At 46.7% G+C, this 20304-nt stretch overlaps 1 protein-coding gene across 22 annotated transcripts in view; it reads right to left on the reverse strand.

The window, feature by feature from the left end:
- Positions 1–110: 110 nt before the first annotated feature.
- The window catches only part of ATXN1 (ataxin 1), a 371677-nt gene continuing 351483 nt past the window's right edge, over positions 111–20304 (reverse strand). For all 22 annotated transcript variants that reach the window (XM_077180537.1, XM_077180468.1, XM_077180529.1 and 19 more), the window contains 2 exons: positions 16117–18157; positions 111–8699 (listed from right to left, as the gene is read on the reverse strand). In XM_077180537.1, the coding sequence (XP_077036652.1) occupies positions 8169–8699; positions 16117–17997 (2412 nt within the window). In that variant the 5' untranslated portion in view covers positions 17998–18157 and the 3' untranslated portion in view covers positions 111–8168. The remainder of the gene's footprint in view (positions 8700–16116; positions 18158–20304) is intronic.

Consider the following 20304-nt stretch of genomic DNA (forward strand, 5'->3'; position numbering starts at 1 on the left):
AACTCATTGCCAGGGCAGGGCTGGAGGAGGACTGGGCAGGGAATTAAACTGGGCAAATTATGTCCCTAGGAAAGCTCTCTCCCGTTCAGTCATAAAAGACAAAACACACATTTGCAATTGGCACTGTTATTTTATTAGTACGAGTATACTGAAACAATAAACTTGTACTGGTATACAGACAATTTCTTTAAAACAATTTTGTTCAAATTTTGAATCAAACATTGTTTTATTATAATAATGAAATAATTTCTACCTAGAAAACCTGCAAGCACCATCAAAGAAAGGGACCATAAAATTCAATAAACAGACGCGAGTGTATCCTACAAATAGACACACCACCATTAGAAAATAGAATATGAATTCTTCCATTTTTTTTAATATTTGTTTTAAAAAAGCTAGTGCAAGTACAATATTTTACACTGGAATTACAGAGAGTATGCACGCATATGGAAAAAAGTTCTCCTGTCACAATAAAAGCTCTTAACTATGTCTGTATGCACTTAAAATCTTCTCCTCTTTTCAATAAGGTGCAAAACGTTATTCCCTCCCTATTTTCTCCTTTGTACTGGCCATGTCAGCTCAATTTCTCCCCAACACAAAGCTGCGATATCCCTTTTACTGGGCCTACACTAGGAACTACACTGGAAGTGTGATTTGCAACAACCCTCATTAGTAATACTAGACAATTAAAAAAAAAAATTACTTTAAAAACTACTGATGTCTAATGGCTGGACCTGACCCCGGCTCGGCCAAGCGCCGCTGCCAGCTGCTGCCGGGAGCGGTGACATAGCTAGTACAAAATGGATTTCAGTAGCTCACCCAAACTGAAAAAGGTTGGGAAATTCCCCCACCCCCACATTTGTAACACTGTGAAAAGAACAGTGTTCAACAAGTTAATACATTATTAAAAAAAAAAAAAAAGGAGCAAATACATACATTAGTGAGTTTCAACATTAGCTGACTGTCGTGAAGAGTTGCATCTATGCCTTACCAGATTAGTAACTTCGCGAAGCGCCTGGCCGTCCAAGCCACCTGCGGCCACCCCCGGCCCGTTTTTGCCCTCAGCTTCCCAGATCCAAACCCGGTGGACTGGAACAAGAATTCTGCAGAGCTTGTTCAACGAGAGAGTACCTGGGCCCTGGACTTTTAAAGCAAATGCCAGGGTGGAATCCCCTCACCAGCAGGTGTGAAGGGCAGACCCGCACTGCCGGCAGAGCCAGTGGTCCCACCCTGGCTCCACCCTGGCTGAGGATCTGGGCCCTGAAGTTTCTGCCCATCACCAGTCTCGTAGTACAGCAAGGACAGCTTCAACAAGTGACTCCGCTCGCTGCAAACAACACTTCCAATGCACACCTACTGCGTGGTCGAGGGAAAGGGCACAGGAGCTTTAACTGCTCAAAATAGAAACTAACAAAAAAGAAACAACCTTGGATGAAGCCTCCAAAAAATCCTCAGTGGAAGACTTGCGTCCTTTCAGCTAACAACAAGAAAAAACCTACGGAACCCTTAGAGACGGTTATTGTATAAATACTACCTGTTGGCTGAATGCACTTCACCGTGACACAACTGGGGCTGGTTTCTGAGTGCCCGGGGGTCACTTGCACAGGGCGAGCGTTCCGATCCCCTGTGCCCGTGGGAGCCAAAGATTGGGTCACCTCCGGGGAGGGGGATGGAAACAGCTGGAAACTTTGCCCTCTCCACCCTGCCACCAGCTCCCAGCTGCCCAGCTCAATCTTTGGACAGGAAAAGGGTCCTCTCTTCAGAAACTGCTTCAGGATCCTCTCCTTTTGGCTTCTGAAAAACATCAGTCTTGCCATTGGTCAAGACCATCACTGGAACCGTGTGACCAGCTGCTCCTGGCGCTCTGGCAGCAGCGGTGGGAGGAAGGGGCAGTGACTGGGGCTGGAGGGCTGGGTCACCTCAGGTACCATTCTGCTGCTAGTGCTGGGCAAGGATACCTTGTTACAAGCACTTCTAGCTCAGGGTTGTACTCTTTGGATTTCATCTGGACCAGGAAGTGCTGAAAAAAAGTGGAACAGCATCCCCAGAGAGAGAAAAAAATGGGACCAAAAGGCCTCAGGTGGAAACTACGCAGGTTGTGCTCAGCCGGCAGCAGCTCTCAACCCGAGGGCTGCCAGCACCAGCAGGGTCCCCACACCTGGGCCAACCCAGGCATGGCCAAGTCTCCCTCGGAACCAGCCTTGACCTCTGGGCTGCCAGGGGCTCCCTCAGCACAGGCGGAAGAGACTTAAAGCCAAAATACAACTGCAGAGGGAGACTCTTATTTTGCACATTAGCCACCCTTCGAAGTGCCCGGTAGCTGCACTCAGGAATTGCTGCTCCAAGGTGTATTTTCAGCACAGGAATTAACAGCATGACTCCATTCCCCAGAAACGGGACCCATATAATACGAACAGAAAATTAAGCAGTTGTTCTTTAAGAGCCTTTTAAGTAATAATTCTTCCTGGCCAGAGCCAATACAAATCAGATCATCTAGACATGACATTTTCTATATACAAAAAACATGTAACTTTCAACCTTTCTCTGCTTTTGTATTTAAAAACTTTTTTTTTTTACAAACAAGGTATGAAACTCACTGTTCAAACAGAGCCATCTCTTTTTCAAACACTGAATGAATCATTCCAACATTCATTTTTCTTTTGTGCAATTTTTTAAAACATTACCTGTACTCCTCAATGTGAGTGCTTCAAAAAAAGTTTCTATTTTTAATAAGCTTCTCAAATTAGGTTTACATCAAAAAATATTCCCACAAGGTATAGTGCTACAAGAAAAGATCCTATCAGTAAAGGTAACACATCTGAAGCGAGGTCGTCTATGTAAAAGAAATTGAACTCTGGAGTAGAGGTGTGCAACGCGTTTGGAATTTCCCTATGGGCACAAAGCAAGGCTGTCCTCAGGACAGGGAATCAAGTGGACATGTAGGCATACACATAAAAAAAATGCACACATAACTTCTTTGTGTGCAAACAGACACTTCTGCCTGGGGGTGTGTGTGCACATATGCATATCTGCATCAACAAATTCTCATTTTGCTATGTATTACAGGATTTGGGAGAGTGGGAGGGTTGGAAAAACCAGAGAAAAGGAAATTACTGCCTCCACTCTGGTGGCATGTTCCCCTTGCTTTTCACATCAACACTGGCCAGAGCTCACAGTGGACTCTGCTGCTACCTGTGATGATGGGGAGGGAAGAAATGGAAACTGTACGAGTGCATATCTCATTCTGCCATTTGTCAAATTTCTGGGACAGCAGAAAGTGTTTCAATGGGCCAAATCCCCTCCACCTGCCCAAGGCTTCTGCCCTGGTCAACCCCAACAAAGGTCAGGATCCGGCCCTGATTGAACCACGCTTCAGTTCCACAAAGATTTATACATGTGCTTTACAGCAAGCCCCTGAGCAGCCTTTGCTGGCCAGCCCAGACCTCCCATGGACACACGTATAAGCGTTTGCAGAACTGGGTCCCATGACATGCAGAGCATTGCACCAAGAACCATTCTGAAACAACACTTATTAGTGTTTAAAAAGATTGGGAATTCGCTCTCCTTGACACAGGCTTTTTTTTTTTTTTTTAAGCAGTTGCAAGAATTAACAGAATTTCACCATTTCCTTTTTACTACTGGCAACACACTTTAAAGTAATATAAATCTCTGCAGAGAGTGTATTTTCATGATAACCAACAGCTACAGTTCATGCTGAGCCTGCTGCTTTTGTATTGCAATCTAAATGAGATCTACAAAGTTTAAACCATGAGATGCAGGAAATCCAAACTTGTCTGTAACATTGTTCATCCCTACTCCGGAGCAGTAAAAGTGCTGCTTCTGGTCACATCAGTGTACCACACATACACCAGCCCCATCCCTGAGTAAAAGGTGTGAAAGGTTTCTAAATGTTCCTTGATTTAAGGGAAACAAGAGTAGTGATGTCACTTCCCCATGCTGAGAAAATGACGGGAACGACAGGTTGAACGAAGCGACAGTGGGACAAAGGAATTAAAGGAATGAAAAAAGGAACATGTGTCCCTCCCCTCCTCCCGAGGTCTGCATCTTTGAGGGAAAGCAAGTCTAAGGGCAAGGTACAAAATGGTAAAATAGGTCAACAGCGACTCCAATTTGGGTCTTGACCAGAGGACTCGAGGTAAGTGACATCAAACTCAAATTCCCCATGATGTGGCCCAGACAAACTGAAACAATGCCTAAGTTAGACGCTATAAGGAACAGTCACTGTATATATAGAGATATATAGATAGATAGACAGATAGATAGATAGATAGATAGATAGATAGATAGACAGACAGACAAGTAGATCTTTTTAAGAAATCCCTATAAAGAGGTTCTTGTTTTATTTTTCTTTGCCCTGACTAATTTCTTGGTGATTGTATGCATTTCGTTGTGAACTAAAGAGGCCTGCTACAAAAGGAAAGGAACAAACAGACAAAAAGAAAACTGCTCTTAGTTACTATTGCAAAGCGGCCGCACGCAGAGCAGGGGCAGAGCCTCCTCCTTCGGCTTCACCTCAGCATCCCCGTGCTTGCAAGTGGTGTTTTGCACCTGCCCTGGGGATCCATGGCACTCCCAGGCCTGGGGCTGCACCACAAGGGATGCTCAGTGCCAGAGGGAAAGGCAAAGCCCTGCCTTGCAAAGGACTTGGCCCCGGTGGGAGCCAGCTCCTGTGTGCGTGTGCCCAGGCAGAAGGTGGCACTCGGCATATGGTGAGTGCCACCCTCTGCCTGGATGCCATGTAGACATGAATACATCTCTTTTTTTGCTTTTTTTTTTTTTTTTTTCCTTCCTGGATCTCTTTAAACAACAAATACAAAATGGGTTCATGTTTTCCGGGGCAAGGAATCTTATACCCTTAATATGGTGTGGGTTTTTGGAGGGGGGAGGACAGGGAGGGACTTATTGGGGGGGGGTGGGGGGGGCGGCAGGGAGAAAGGTAGAAAGAAAGAATTCAGAAGAGACAAAACCAGGGGAAATCAGAAGTGGGTATGAGATCTAGCTAACACCACACAGGTGAGTCTAAGTTGGCACGTAAAGTATTGCACATCCTACAAAAGCTAAAGCATGGAAGGGGACAATTGTTTGGAAAGAACCAGTTATTTCAGAATTCCTCAGTCTGAAATACAAGCACATAACTAATACATTCCTATTGCTCCAAATGTATTTTTTTATTATCATTTTTTTTTAGTGTTAGTTGAATAGATCCAGTCAGTTTAATAGCCCCTGCTTCCTTATTGACCACAAATGTGTACGCGTATGGTTTTACTTGAGATTTCTTTTTTTCTAAGTAGACGTGAAGTACAGAAATAGTGGTAAGACTGTGAACTAAAATCTGTAATTCTTTCTATTCCTTTACCATCAAAGCTTAAAAAAAAAACAGGAAACAAAATGAAACAATAAATTGCAAGTGCCCTGAGCAGAGTATATGGAAGATTAAGCAACTTCTCTGAGCAGAAATATTAACAAATAAGCACTAACTAAGCTGTGTGATTGTGAGAAGAAACCCACTCAGCTATTTGGTAGCCTGCCGAGAGGTTAATAAAATTCAAGGAAATTCAAAAAAAGTTTCAAGCTATTTTAAACATATTTCAACTTTTTGGTGCACCCCAGAATATGGTATAAAAACAATTAGGTCTGGTGTGAGCTAAATTTCAAGTAACAAGTAACAAGAGTCAAAGATGGGGTTTGGGGTTAACATTTCTTCTCTCAAAGAAAAGCACTGTATTTCAGGGGAGAGGGAAAACAAGACTTTAAATAAATTTGTTCACTTTAGGTTACTGTGTTTCTAATGACGGACTTTGATTTCCTGTTCTCCCTATGAGTACAGCTTCTTCAAAACTACCTGAAGGATGTGAACTCGCCAACCAAAAATGACGACACGAACGCTTGCTCACAGAGGGCCCGAGTGCGATCCCACTGCAATCCCACTGGGATCTTCCAAGAAGCAGCGACATGCTTTAGCACTCAGCCCCAACACACTTCATGCTGCACCTCCCCAAGGCTCGTGCAGGAGGTTGGGTGCACAGCACCTCAGAGGATCCGGCCCTACCTGGGGAAAGAAAAGACTGAACGCGTGAATCCCCCCGCTCCTACTTGGTTTGTACCAAACTCCTGAAATGTCGCCTTTCCAATGGAAAATGATGCAATTAAAATAACAAATAATAATAATAATAAAAACAATAAAATAACAATAGGTTTGTTTTCAAAACAAACAAACACCTTGCTTACTTATAGAAATGGTTTTTTTTCTGGAAAACTCTCTCAGCAAGTCTGAAGAAAAATTCTCAGAGGTGTCCCGGTAGGACCTGGTTCTGTGTGGCCGATAAGGTAGAAAGACCAAAAATGAACTCTGAAAGGAACGTAACCCTATGAAATGGCCTAGAGCGTAGGCAGGTTAGTGAGTAATTGCTACATTTGTTTATGCTCTTTCAGACCCCCCCCACCCCACAACATTATTAGGTAAAAACTGCAGGAATACCACACAAATGATAAACTCAAGATGTGCAAATTGCAAGATTCTTTAAAGTCCATCTTTTTCAAAAACACTGGACAATGATTTTTCCTCTTTCCTTTTTCCTTTCTCTTTTTTTTTTTTTTTTTTATTATGTCAGCTCGCATATGCCTTTAACTCTTTCTCAAGCATTAAAGTTTAAAAAGTGCCTCCTATTAAGTAGTCCTTTGTGGACAATGACTGTCACATACTAGTTCAATAATTCACATTCATCCCTTTGAAACCACATTAAAACTTTCAGCATCTTGCCTGTGAGAAAACTTTACATAGTTGCATGTAGTTACAGTGTTGAAGAGATTTGTTTGTTTGTTGTTGTTGCTTTCCGAGCAGATTAAAGTGATATACAGTACGTACTGAGTGTTAGACCAGGATGCTCAGCAATAAAGTGTGAACAGCATTTTAAGTGCTTAAAGACATTCTAGGTTCATCTTCAACAGCGGATTCCTGTGTCACACACCGCAATTTGAAAAAAGTGGCACCAGTTGTCCATAACCAAGAACTAAAACCAGTACTAGAGTTAAAGACAAAGATTTGCAACCTAACTGCAAACGATGGATGCCTGTGATCTCAAAGGGGCAGTCTGCGTCTACCTCGTGGAAGCAAATGTCAATGGCGTAACCCAGTCGATTTGTCTAACACTGCACAGAAACAGGAGTGAGCCTGAGCCAGGCACATCCGCAGAGCCAGAGGCCTCCTCGCACACCCACGCACACCCAGGCACACCCAGGCACACCCACGCACACGTACACACCCACCCACCCCCCTCCCTCAAGGGAAACCCTGTGGTCGAGGCTCTGGACAGCCCCGCCGTCGCTGACTCTGGGCAATGGAACTGCACTAGCAAGCAGAAAGGAAATGTGGTGTGGCAGTTTGCTTTAGGAATAAAAATCAGTGCAGTCAGACCCCATGGGGGAAAAATATATATATACATATACACACACAAATATATATACATATATATATATATATACACACACACACATATATATATATATATATATGTATAGCAGAGCCTTGAGTAAGAGTTGGCTTGTTGTTGAAAACATCAGAGACTGTCTAATCCTTTTCAGTAACACACCCAAGGGTTGGTTGTGTCCTCAGCATCCACCTGGGGTGCAGAAACCTCATCACTGACCCACCAGAGAGCAGCTGTCCTGCCCTGGGGGCTGGCATGCACCCACAACCACACACACACGCGCACACACACCCCATGTTTGACACACACCTCTGCTACAGTTCCCTTCTCCTCACCTCCCCCCAAAAAAACTAGAACAGGAACCAGAACAACAAAACAAACACAAAGCGATGAAAAGAAAACAAAATCACAGCTGGACCCTGTCCTACACGAGGTGTTAGAAAACAGGAGCCATGACAACACATTCATTTCCACTAAGGGTGTGTGAAGCAGATACTGCCCCTTCTGTAGCTCTCGATAAACCTAGTCACTGACAAACACTTGTGGAAAAACATATGCACCAGTCTCCTGCATAATACCAGCTGCAACTATAACAACAAGGTTATAACATAAACCTAAAATAAGATGATAACATGTAAATACTGGGTTATTTAGTCTACAGTACAGTAATCTGGATAAAAATGACAAGGGATAGCCTAATTTCCTTTCCCCAAACAACTTTTACTTTCCTACATTGGATCGACCTTCAATGCAAATCTTAACCTCCTGAGGAATAAAAGAAGGCTTGGGAAGAGTCAAAGGTGGCTCCTCTTCTGATTTCTCTAGTTTTCGTGTTTCGGGGGCTGACCACCTCCTCTTCCTTGTTGCTGGGGGCTTGCTGGGTTCTGTTTTGGTGAGCAAAGGTGCTGCAGGCAATCCTATTTTGTCCGGAAACTTCAGTTCACCATTCTCAGCTAACATCTGTGCGCTTCCCTGATTAATCCCGTTTTCCTGCTCCGCATACCTGTGTCTACTTCCAGCTAGACTGTCATTCTTTGAATGCTTCAGTAAGATACTAGCTGAGTCCATGGGCTGGCCCTTTTTAATAGAGCCGTTCTTCAGGTTCTTGAGTGTGAGCGATATGCAGACGTCCCCCACTGAGAGTTTGGAGCATGGCAAATCAAAGAGCTGGTTGGTTCTTTCAGGGCAGCACGATGACCAGCCTTGTCCAAATACAAAAAAAGGGTATTCTACCAAGACTTCCACGCTGACCTGCAAAAAGAGATGGGACAACACAGGAAGACAGAGGGAGAGAGAGGGGAGAGCATGAGATCACTCCATGAGCCCTCACACATGTGCAGCGCTTGTCACAGGGGAGAGGGATAAAGCTGGAATTGCAAAGGCGATGTTCAGTTTCTGCAAAATCAGAATATTGGTCACCAGACTTCACGCCAGCTCTTGTCACCAAGCTCTTAATACTTTCTCTGAGCTCAGTATTTCATAGAACAAACTTCAGCAGGAATCAAGTGTTACCTTTATCCAGCCACTCAGACAGGCAAAAGAGTTCAAACAGCTTCAGTGTCAGCCAACTGTTTCCTACCATCCCCTTGTGGTACCTAGAACTGTAATTTAAATCTAAAGATGTTTTCCAACCAGAGGATGGCTCAAGAGAAGCTCTCAGTTCTGATATATGATTTCCTAAGTGATCACAGAAATGTCATCCTGACCTCTGTCCGAACAAGCACTCACTGAGCAGTGTGAAAGGGTGAAGGTACTCTGATTGCCAGGGGAAGGCCACGAGCACACACAAAGTTGTAGCCATTAAGAGCAGCAAGTGAGAGCCTGCCTTCCCTCAGCAGTCTGTTACCAGTCCAGTTTCTTCCCTTCTCACACCTGATCTTCCACTCTGCTGCAGAGTTTATCTCCTGCACTTCCTCAGGGAGGTGGTCATCTTTCCTCCTCCTGTGGTTCCCCTTTCCCTCTGCTTTACCCCACTTTAAAGACACATCTGGTTAGGAATCCTACCTAACCATCTTATGGGGAGCTGCCATGGCCAGAACAGACCAACAGCAGGTGCCTCCTGCTCCCTGACCTTGCAAATGCTGGGCCTTGAGGTCCCAGCATGATAAAAAACACCTGATAAAACCATGATAAAATAGCCACTTATCTTTGCACGTGGTAGCAGTCCAGCACTCACTGCAGGCTCAAACACTTGATGTGGACTCATGTGATTCTCAACCCATGGGGCTGACACCCCCCCACTCCCCAGCCCACTACAAAGATAGCAGGAAATTCTGACTAATACTTCTTTAAAACTTGGCACGTGTTTTTAACTGCTGCCTGTCACATCAGTGAGGTCTGCGACTGTAAGAGGCTGGCTTGTGCTGGAGACAGATACCCACTGCTCTGCTCCCACAGGCCTCATGTCCTCTGGAGCTCTTCTCAGGCATGAGGGCACAATCCCACTCTGATGGTGTAACCTTAATTTGGTAGGGGCAAAAGGGTAGGAGATCACCTGAATACATGTGCTCACCTCATTTCTGAGCCATTCAGCAGCCACAGACTGCACCAGCTGCCTGGAGAGTCTTCCCTCTCCAGGGCCACAGACTCACTTAAAAGGAAGATCACAGCAGGCTTGTGAAACCACCTCTCACCCCTGGAACGAGTAATTCTGTCACACCCAGCATGGCTTTGCACCATTAAAAACGCATTTTGACACAGAAGCAGTTTGAGATGCACACTGCATTCCAGAGTTCCAACACATCTGTTTATAATGTTAAGTGTGAGCCTTGGGATGGAGTTGCACGGTCTGTCTCACAGAAGAGGCTGGGCTCTATGGAAGCACAGCCCCCAGCAGCCCTGCCCCATCCCTGCTAGCAGTGCCACCCCCACAGCTGCTCTCCCTGCAAGCAGGGCCCCTGGTAGTGCCCTTCACACCCCACCAGCTCCACAGCCCTTTTGGGCAAGAAGACTTGCTCAGGAATGTCTGACAGCTCAGAGATAGATGCTCCAGAAGCAGGAAACCAATGATTCCCACCGGATGTTGACAGTGTCTCTGACTATAGGCATGCCATGCACTAGCAGCCATAAACTGCTGTTTATGGAGGGTTGATTCTGTTGGAAAAACCTAATTGAGTCTATAAATATATGCTATGCACTTCTGCAACTAGGCCAGTGGATAACACTACATCCATTATCCTGCCACTCCACCTACCCAACACAGTAAGCCACTGTACAAGGAATTTCAAAAGGAGCAGTTTAGAAGTGTAAGATACTACATCAATTTTTGTCATGCTAAACCTTTTTCCAATCAGAACTATTTGCCAACAGTCAAACTACACACACTGCAGTAGTGGAAAGGGACCTGACCTGAGCCCTGGTTTAAGCTCTGAACTATGGAGAAACTGGGGTGAGGTAACCATGAAAGTCCCAGCCCTTCATGTCACTGGATAGAAACACTCCAGCACGAGGATTTGCAGAAATATTTGCCCAGAGCTTGGGATCCTATTCCGCACATATGCATCTCAGTTTATCTGGAGTCTAATCAGGAGAAGTAATGAGTACCCAGAATCTCCCATGGACTTACATGGAAGCTGCTGTCTGCACAAGAACTGTAGGCTGTCTCCAAGCATGGATCATCTGGTGGACACAGCTTTCTCCTTTATATTGCTTTTTCTCACATCTTTCTTTCTTCCTGCTTGCCTGCTGCATTTTTTTTTCTTTCCTTTTCTACTTTTCCATCCCTGTCAGAAGCTATTTGTATCTGTGAGAATCATACTTGGTTGTGTGCATCATCCTCACCAACACACAAGTTCCTTGTGATGTCAACACATTTCCACCACACATTATGCTTTTTTTTTTTTTAATGTAGTATCCAAAACACTTGCCTGAAGGGTTGATCACTGAAACACATACCAGAATTGGTGGTGGTGATCATGAATAATACCAAAGATGGTGGAATGCTAGAATCCCCACAATCTGGTCACACTGTGCATGTACCACTTTTGATTTGAAATGGGGAAGTTCCCTCATGGATTATCAAGCCCTGTTTTAGCTGTCTGCTTCTGGATTCAGCTAAGGAGGGATTTGAGGCAACCTTCAGCAAAAACACCCCCACAAATTTTTTTCTGACCACTGCATTAAAAGACAAACCCCCTTATTTTAAAAGCTTCCCTCCACCCCCCCAGTATTTTGCCACAATTATTATAGGACAGAAGGAAATTTGGAACTTTCCTACCTACTACTAAGAGGATAAAGTAAGAAACAAACATGTTGGCTCCTCTCAAAGCATACTGAGGCTCCATTGCAAGCTATATTTATATTTCTATTTGTTAACACTGACTAGTGAAAGCAGCCAAAACTCTTCAGTGCAGCCACTGAAAACTGAAACTTTCTATAACTCTTTGTAATTTTTATTTCTCAGCCAAACTCAGTAGGCAAGACAGGCTTAAGACAGCTTAAGAAATCCCAGCTGGAGCAGGAATACTTATACTAGGGGCTGGAAGATCTGATGCCCAGGAAACACCCTTCCCATCATTGACAAACACAACTTTAGTTTTGGGCCTCGCTGCTGCAACCAAAATAACAAGCACGAAAGCAAAAGGTGCCTAATGAAAGTGGTTCATGTGAACAATATTTTAATAAATGTAAACATGCATTTTCCAATTAAGTGTTTTTCTCCATAATGCTATTAAAATGTGATGAAACTAGGAGTGGCAGGTTGGAAACAAAGAGAAGGAAGCAGTTCTGGAAACAATGTGCAATTAAGCAGCAGAGCTCTCCACGGAAGGCCTTGCTTTGGGTGCTGAAAGGCTCCTCGGGCCCAAAAAACAACTGGGTGGATTCACAGAATAGAAGCTCTCCTTCTCACAGAGAGAAGCCTCTGCAGTGCCCTGCTCCCACACAACCTCCCCTAGTCGGAAACTTCAGGACTTCTACTGTTCTCCCTGCACTCCGATGCCCTCACAAGAGTGGATTTCCTGTGAGAGATTTCTGGGGCTGTAGGCAGCACCTCATGCCATGGAACCACTCTCCAGAACATGCTCTGCCTGGGCACCCCCCAGGGCTGCATCTACCCCAGTTCAGTCCCCTGTTCTATGGCAGAGGCAGGCAGGGCTGGAACGTCAGGGGCTGCCTGCTGCTCCCTGCAGTCACGCAATGCCGTCATTTCCCAAGAGAAGCCGCCTCTCGTCCAGCAGACCACAGGCTGCCGCCTTCATCACATGAGCTCTGTCATCTGCTGCACTCCCAGAGCTCAGGAACGTGAGGACAGACCACAGCCACCCATCACTTGCAGACAAAAGGACTTACTGTCCTGTGACCAGAGGACACAGAGATCACATGAGGGGAAGGCTGGCAGAGATCTCCATCTGCAGTGGTGAACTGAGTCAACATCTCTTTCTGTGTCTGTTATGGTGACAAGGATAATGAAAAGGGGAGCTCAAAGAAAAAGTAACCATTTGTGTGTGCATTGAAAGATGTAAGGCGAAAACTGAACTAGATGATGGTCTAAAATCATATGCACTAAACTAAACTAGTTAGGGCTAATAACTGCATACTCTAATGGGACTTTCCCATCTCTAGTGGTGTTGATTCCGGTTTGGTTTTGCTGGGGTTTTTTTTAAAAAAAAGGGAAATTAAGAACTGCATGCTCATCTTTTCCATTTAATCTATACTTTAGAAATTATTAGGAACTGAAGTGTAGCATTTCAGAGAACTCATTTTGCATAGCCTGTGTGCTTTGACCTCAACATCAAGGGAGGTGAATTACTGGCTTCTATATTCTCCTGGCAGCAAAAGGATAGACAGGTGATGAAATTCTATAACACATAATTATAATTATATAATTCTATAATACATAATCATGGTGAAATTCTTATACAAAAATAATATATGGTATTCCAAAGAGATGTAGACCCATGGGTCTTGTCTTCTAGGCACCTTGAATGCACAGGAGCAGCAGCTGGACTTTATGTTCTGGCCCAGTTGATACTTACTTGACTTGTTAATCCAGAGCTGGGATGCTGTGAAATGGAAATCTAGCATCCCTCCAGGGGTAAAGACAGTTAGTTCATTTATTTCAGTTACTAAGGACTTCAGGTGTGTTGATTTTTGTCTAGGTTTCCATACCTGGAAGAGGGATGGATTTTCTAGGTGACTGGAGGACTGGAAAAGCAGGGAAGATGACCCCTTTCTGCCTAGGTGCTGTGCTGGGGAGGGCCAGCTGTGGGCTGGCAGCGACATGACACAAGAGTAGCTGCCCTGTTTACATGACAGTGGTATACGCTCAGCTGAAAATAACCTCCTACCTCTGTCCTTCAGCTGGTGAGAAAATTAGCTAGTGTTTGGACAGAGCTTGAAAATACAGATTCATCAATATTATAATGACTTCCCAGCGATCCCTGGGAGAAGTAAGTAAGTGAGCCAAAGCTAATGATAACAACCCTATTTCTGTATGGCACTTACTTACAAGTTACACTCCCTTGGTAATACCACTCGAAAAGCTCTCTCCCTGCAGAAGCACGTATGCAAGTGAAAGTCAATTGTAATGAAATACTTTGTGAAGCTGCACTACACACACAGCTCTATCCCCCTGCACTCCAGAGTCAAGAGCTCTATTTCAGCACGGCAGCACCACAGTGCTAGTGCTCAGAGTGGCTTGACAAAATACTGCTCTTTCAGAGAGAAGACTAAGCCTCTTCACACAGGCCATCTTCTAAGGAGTAATGACTGCTGCACACCTGAAAATAAGGCTGAATACTTCCAGAGCACCACGGCAGGCCAAGGGTGAGGTCAGAGACTTCAAGCATGTAGAAATGCACCCGCTCTCTCTCTCTCTCTCCCCGCTCCCCAAAGCAAAGGAAAACCAGCAGTAGTCCCTGCTAGGCAGGGACACAGCTGATCTGGGAAGAGACCCAAGTCCTGGAATCTGCAGGAAACCTAAATTAAACTCTCATTTCTAATCATATCTCTACGTGACTTGCCGTCCATTCTGGAAGCATCCCTGGTGGGAAACACAGCTGGGGAGTATTTCGGCTGCGATGATGTCAGCCTGCTCCCGATAGGCTTCTCTGTAAGGTGACACTCTGCTGGGTGAGACTCGTGTGCCAGGCCCTGGATTTGTAAAGCCTCGGACTTGCTCCCTTTCTGCCAGAGGATGGCACTCCACCCCCTGCAAAAGAGCAGCTCTTCCCAGGACCGCAGTCCATTGCCTGCCTTGACAGGGCTGTGACCGAAACATGACACAAACGCTATCTGCTCATTTGTACCCCTTCTTCTGTGCAGACACCGATGGCCTGGCTGCAGGCAGAGAAATGTGTGCAAGATGAAAATTGCAGAGCGGAGATTGCTAGTTTTGAAATCTCATTATTCAAGGCACCGTGGCAAATTATAGTAACTGGTCCTTATCCAAGGACAGTTCCTCTAACCTGAGATGCACCAAAATACAGTTAAGCAGTGGGGAAAAAAATCGATTCTCTATACTGGAAGCACGAGAGGCTCGACTTCAATCGCTGTGCAGATGCAGGCGCATGCATGAACAAACCCACACAGGGAATCTGCCTGTTTCACTTGAGAAGGAGGACATGCCACATGTAGTGATTCATCGTGTGTGTACACCTGGGGAAGGACAGGCCACAGGCTGCTGAGACTGTAAGAAGTTTTCTGTGTGATCTGCTCCTCAGTACCATCACTGTTTGCTTTTCTCCTCCAAACCATCAGCCTAAGGTGTGTTACTACCTGTGTCCGTGCCCAGTTCCTCTCATTCTCCTTCTCTCTCATTCTGCTTCGCCAGTGCTGAGGCTGCAGCATCAGAGGTGCAGATGGTGGAGTTCACAGCACTCACACCAAAACAAAAAGATTTGCAGCAGGATTATCTAAACTGAGTACCTCCAGGAAGCCAAATGCTACACAGTACATCTGAACTTTTCAGCATCAACCAACAGAATCTGAATTGCTCAGAAAATGGATCAAAAGCATCAGGACAACGCTTTCAAATCAATATCCACTTGTTCTCAACCTAAAAACACCTCTGGAAAGTTACAGGTATTCTTCCTGCTTTGGAAACAGAGAAGCAGAGGTCAGAAGCACAGCCTGCCCAGACACCTAGACAGTTTTTCCTTCCAAATTGCATTTGACCACAGAGTTTACATGAGCCATGCAATGTTAAAACCACCATCAAGCAAAGCTTCAGAAAAACTCTGTAGTGCATTTCAGTAACTTATGTGCATGAGAATTATTACCAGGCAGCTCCAAGTTTTTAAGCCATGGAAATTCACTGCCTTGTGCCCAACCTATCTCTTTAGGGTCAGTTTTGATCTGATTCTATCACGACCCTTCTGGTGTGAATTGTAAAAATCACCTATCAAAATGAAAAATATAACCTTTCATACTCCTTATATTATCTGGTATTTTAATCAAAACCCCTGAAAATCACATAAGTCTTCCTGTGAGTTCCCCAGCTATAAAAGAGACCCATTTGATATCCAAGAGTCTACATCTATCACCAGTGTGACCTGATGGCTCCTCCCAGCACAGTGAGTGGGACGATTTTTGGTCTACAGTTTGAACCACAGATGGATGAAGAACCAAACCCAAGTGGATCCGAAGCAAGTGAGCTGTGGTGTGGCCTGGGGGGCCAGAGCATGCACCTCAGTCCAACCCCCCCCAGCCCATCACGCGATGCCATTACCTGTGCTCGATGCTCCCCCACGGCAAACTGTATGACAGCGATGCCTGGGCTATGGCTGTCTTCGATCCTCTCCACAGTGCTGGAGTCTATTTTCAGGTCATTGCTGATTTCCGCGCTCTGAATGAAGTCTTCTGTTTTCAAGTCCTCCACTTTCTTCAGCTCCCCGTTGGCCAGCTGGATGATCGACCCCTTCATGAAGTAAGGGGGCAGCGTGGGGGGCGCGGCGGCAGGGGAGGCGATGGACTGCACCACAGGAAGGTGGATCTGCGCCTGCACCATGGTGGCCTGGTAGGCAGGCTGGGTGGTGAGGGGCTCCGCGCTGAAGTTCTCGCTCTTGGGGACGGCGGTGGTGACGAACGTGTGAGGCACTGCTGCAAACTGAGGAGACGACGTGACGATCGCGGGCGTGACTCCCGATGGCTCGACGTCCGCACTGCCAACTGGAATCAGCAGGGACTGTGTGCCCGGGATCACCAGGTGCTGCGGCAGGCTGCCGGGGTAGCCGATGGCTTGCTGCTGGCCGCTCAGGTAGCCGATCACCGGCGGCTGGGTGCCGGTGTAGAAAGCTGTCGCCGGCAGCCCCACGGGGAGCTGCTCGGAGGCGCTGTGGGTGGTCTGAATGACGGTGTGAGGGGACAGCGTGGCCACCGCCTTCACCCCCTCGTGGCCCAGAGCCTGCTGCGGAGACAAGGCATAGGACCGGTGGGTTGGCTTTCCTAAGTGCAAACTTCCCTTGTCGTTGAGGGCTGAAGGAGAGGTCTCACGGTTGGCAGCCTGCTGCACCTCCATGTCTGCCGTGGGCGTGCTGCTGTTGGGGACCACCATGACAGAGGCTCGGACACCTGAGGAATCCCGCACGCCGTACTCGGCGGGGCTCGAGTGGACCACCACGTGCCTGGTCTCATAGTGATGGGGAGCTGGTTTATTGCCTGCTTTGACTAGACCCATGTCGGCAGAAGGCGAAATGCCATACCTCCGGCTCTTCTCTATCTCGCCGTTCAGTACCTCCTTGGCCTGCATCGCCTGCAGCCGGCTGCTCTCGGGTTTCTTGGGGGCATCCCTGGTGACAAAGTGGCCCCCCGAGTCAGTGTACTGCACCACCACTTGGGAGGAAGGGCCAAGGGTGAGGGTGTGCGGGATCACTGTCTGATGTGGGTGCAGGGGGACTGGGATGGTTGGAGGAGAGACATTTCTGACAGTGCTCTGGGAAGAGCTGGAAATGTGGACGTACTGATTCTGCTGGGTGGGCGGAGGAGACCCAGCAGCGATCAGTCCAGGCGTCCTGACCAGGTGCGGCTCAACTTTGTGCCCCTGCTGGCTTAAGCCGCTCATGCTGGCCAGCAAAGTGGAATAAGCCTCCAGCTGGGAGCGCTGGGATGGAGTGGTTGCAACGGCGGTGGCCGCCGCCACGGCGCCGGTCGCAGAATTGGCCGTTGGGGAGATCAGCTGCGAGGGGATGAATCCGGTGTACGATCCACTGTACTGGGGCCCGACAAACTGGAAGGTGTGCTGCAGGTGAGTGTACTGCACAGGGGAAACGGGGGTCCCTGACTGGGAGAGGGCGGGCGAGTACACCGTGGGAAGAGTGGTAGAGGCCGGAACGGACCTGGGTGCGCTCGGCGGGGAATAGTCCATCCCTGCAGACAGTGACTTGTGCAAACCCTGCTGCAAGCCTGCCTCCACCGAGGAGGTGCCCCCGGGCCGGTGCCGGCCCCCCAGGCAGCCCTGGCCACTGGGTGTGCTGGGGAGCCATGCCAGGTTATCTGCACGGTGGTTTTCGTTTGGCAGGACCGGCTTCACCTCCGAAGGCAGGCTGGTGGCAGGGATTTCTCGCTTCTTAGGTGGCAGGCATTCATTGCTCCGCTCTTGGTTGGATTTCATCTTTCGCCGTCCCCCCTCCACTGTGCTTGCTTCACTGTCTGGCTGGCTCTGATTTCAGTCTGATAAATGGAAAGTCACATTTGATTTCTGCAGGGGATCCAGTGACTTCATGAGGAATCATCTCCCTGTGAGCACGATCCTCCGACAGCTCCTCTGGATTCTGCAACAAAAGGGTGGGCAAGGGAGATCGAAGTCATATTGTCAGCAATGAGAAATGAAAACAAATTAGCAGACCCCCTAAATCAGCAAATAGGAAAAAGACCTCTGGGAAAAAAAAATAAAAATGGTCAGGCATTGCCACTCTCACATCAAGGAGCAGTTGACAGCTAGCTATGCTGTAAATAGCAGAAAAATCCTGGGCATGTCTGCTAATGCATCAGGAAAACTAAAAAATTTAGACATATGAGAAACAACCTGGCCATAACTTGGCACAGTTAGCAACAGTTATTTATTTCCCAAGGCCTATTCTCCTTCCTCTACGAAAACCCTCCATGTCTCTATGGAGCCTGCTTTGTTCTTCCAGCTTCTTCTTCCCCTGCAATGACGACACTTCCTTCACCCTAACGTGCCCTAAAACAACATGGGCACACAGCAGGGAGCCCTGAGGAACAGGCACACACAAAATATTGTTAGCAACAAGCCATGGTGAGTGGTGCAGAGGGAAGGTGCAACTAAACCCCTGAAACCCAGAGACACCGGCAGGACGACTTCACGTGACACCTTGCAGGGCTGTGGAGGCAGCAGCTGCCTCCTGTCCCCACTCCACACCACAGCTCATTACAGGGACACGTGTGCTTCATCTCTCAGTCTGGCAATGAAGCTCAGCCACGCGAGCTATTTACAGCAGCAGCCCAGAGCCAGGGATGGATCTGAGCCAGGTTTTTGATGTCTGGTGGGGTTTTTTTGACCCAGTGCTTTGAACTCCCTCTGCTACTGATGCCTCACATTCAGGTGTCCAGGCAGGACTCTGCTGGGAGTAACTCCCTGCCACATGCAGGTAGGCCAGAGCCAGGTGCTGGCACCATAGCCATCTCTGTCAACCCCACTGTTTCTTAGCCCCTGCTGCACCACAGAGGCTGTTGGTACCACACTCATGGCCACAGCCACAGGTCCATGAGTTTGACTCAGGTGTCCTCAGCCTTGGGGACACGTGCCCAGAACTGCTCAGAAAATTGTGTTTGAGTTTCCTGATCCAAATCATGAGCCCCCACCACTGTAAAAAAATTCGCAGTTTCATATTGGGCTGATTTTGCTGTTGGAGAAAGTAAGTTACTTTCTCTGCATTACCGATTTCATCCAAAGGCAACAAAGTCTTCCTAACTCTTCTATTACCTGCTAAAGAAAATATTGTAACTGTAATAGGTTTCACATTTACTCTCTTCCTGAAACCTTGCCTTGCCTAATCAACCTTCATGAAGAGTGAAACTTTTCCTCAGCCCCTGTCCAGCCACCACCTGTCATCTGCATTTCTGGCTGTTTTGAAAGTTGTTCAAGAATGGGTGATGAGAAGCCATGCACCTCACATGAGTGGCAGCTCAACAAGAAAAGCATGCATTACATGTAAGAAGAATAGAGAGAAAGAATTAAGAATGGATGTAAAAGAAGATGAAAATAGGATATAGCCCACTTTAAAGGGAATGCTGAGCAGCAGTAATGATACTTATCTTATGGCAAGTAATATTCCTTTGGGGGATTTCTTTCCCTGCTACCTCACTTCTAATGAACAATAAGCCTGATGTTTATATGTGTATGAAGTACTTTGAAGACACACTAGACTCAGATTAAACCTATCTTTAAAAGCACTCTTTACGTTTATGGTCCTCCAAGCTGCTGTAAGCCTGCAGGAAAAGTCCAAACCTTCTAATCTTTGATACAATCAGTCTTAAGTTAATTACTCCATTCTTTAAATATTGATAAACAGTAATGAAACACCAACAGCTAGAGCTGGAGAAGGAGGGTAAAGCACTGTTTCAGGGTAGATTCCCTGGCTTTGACGAGATAGGGAGGATGAAAGAACTCAGGGCAGCTTCAGATGTGCAAGGGCCGGTGACACCCAGGCACTATCCTGACCTGCCCTGGTCTGTCAGTGCCATCACCTCGGCACCGCGGCTGCAGCGACGAGGGCAGCCAGGAGACAGGGCCCTGCTTGATCAGCACAGGCCTTCCCCCTCCTAACAGTTGCTCAGCGTGTCTTGGCAACAGCTAAAATTATTATATTACACATGACTTACAGATTTTTCTTTTTAAGTTTGACTAAAAATAAAACTGCCGAGCTCACATTTGCGCAGTCATCCTTGGTTAACTTTA

Source organism: Agelaius phoeniceus, chromosome 1, assembly GCF_051311805.1.
Source record: "Agelaius phoeniceus isolate bAgePho1 chromosome 1, bAgePho1.hap1, whole genome shotgun sequence".
Taxonomy (NCBI): domain Eukaryota; kingdom Metazoa; phylum Chordata; class Aves; order Passeriformes; family Icteridae; genus Agelaius; species Agelaius phoeniceus.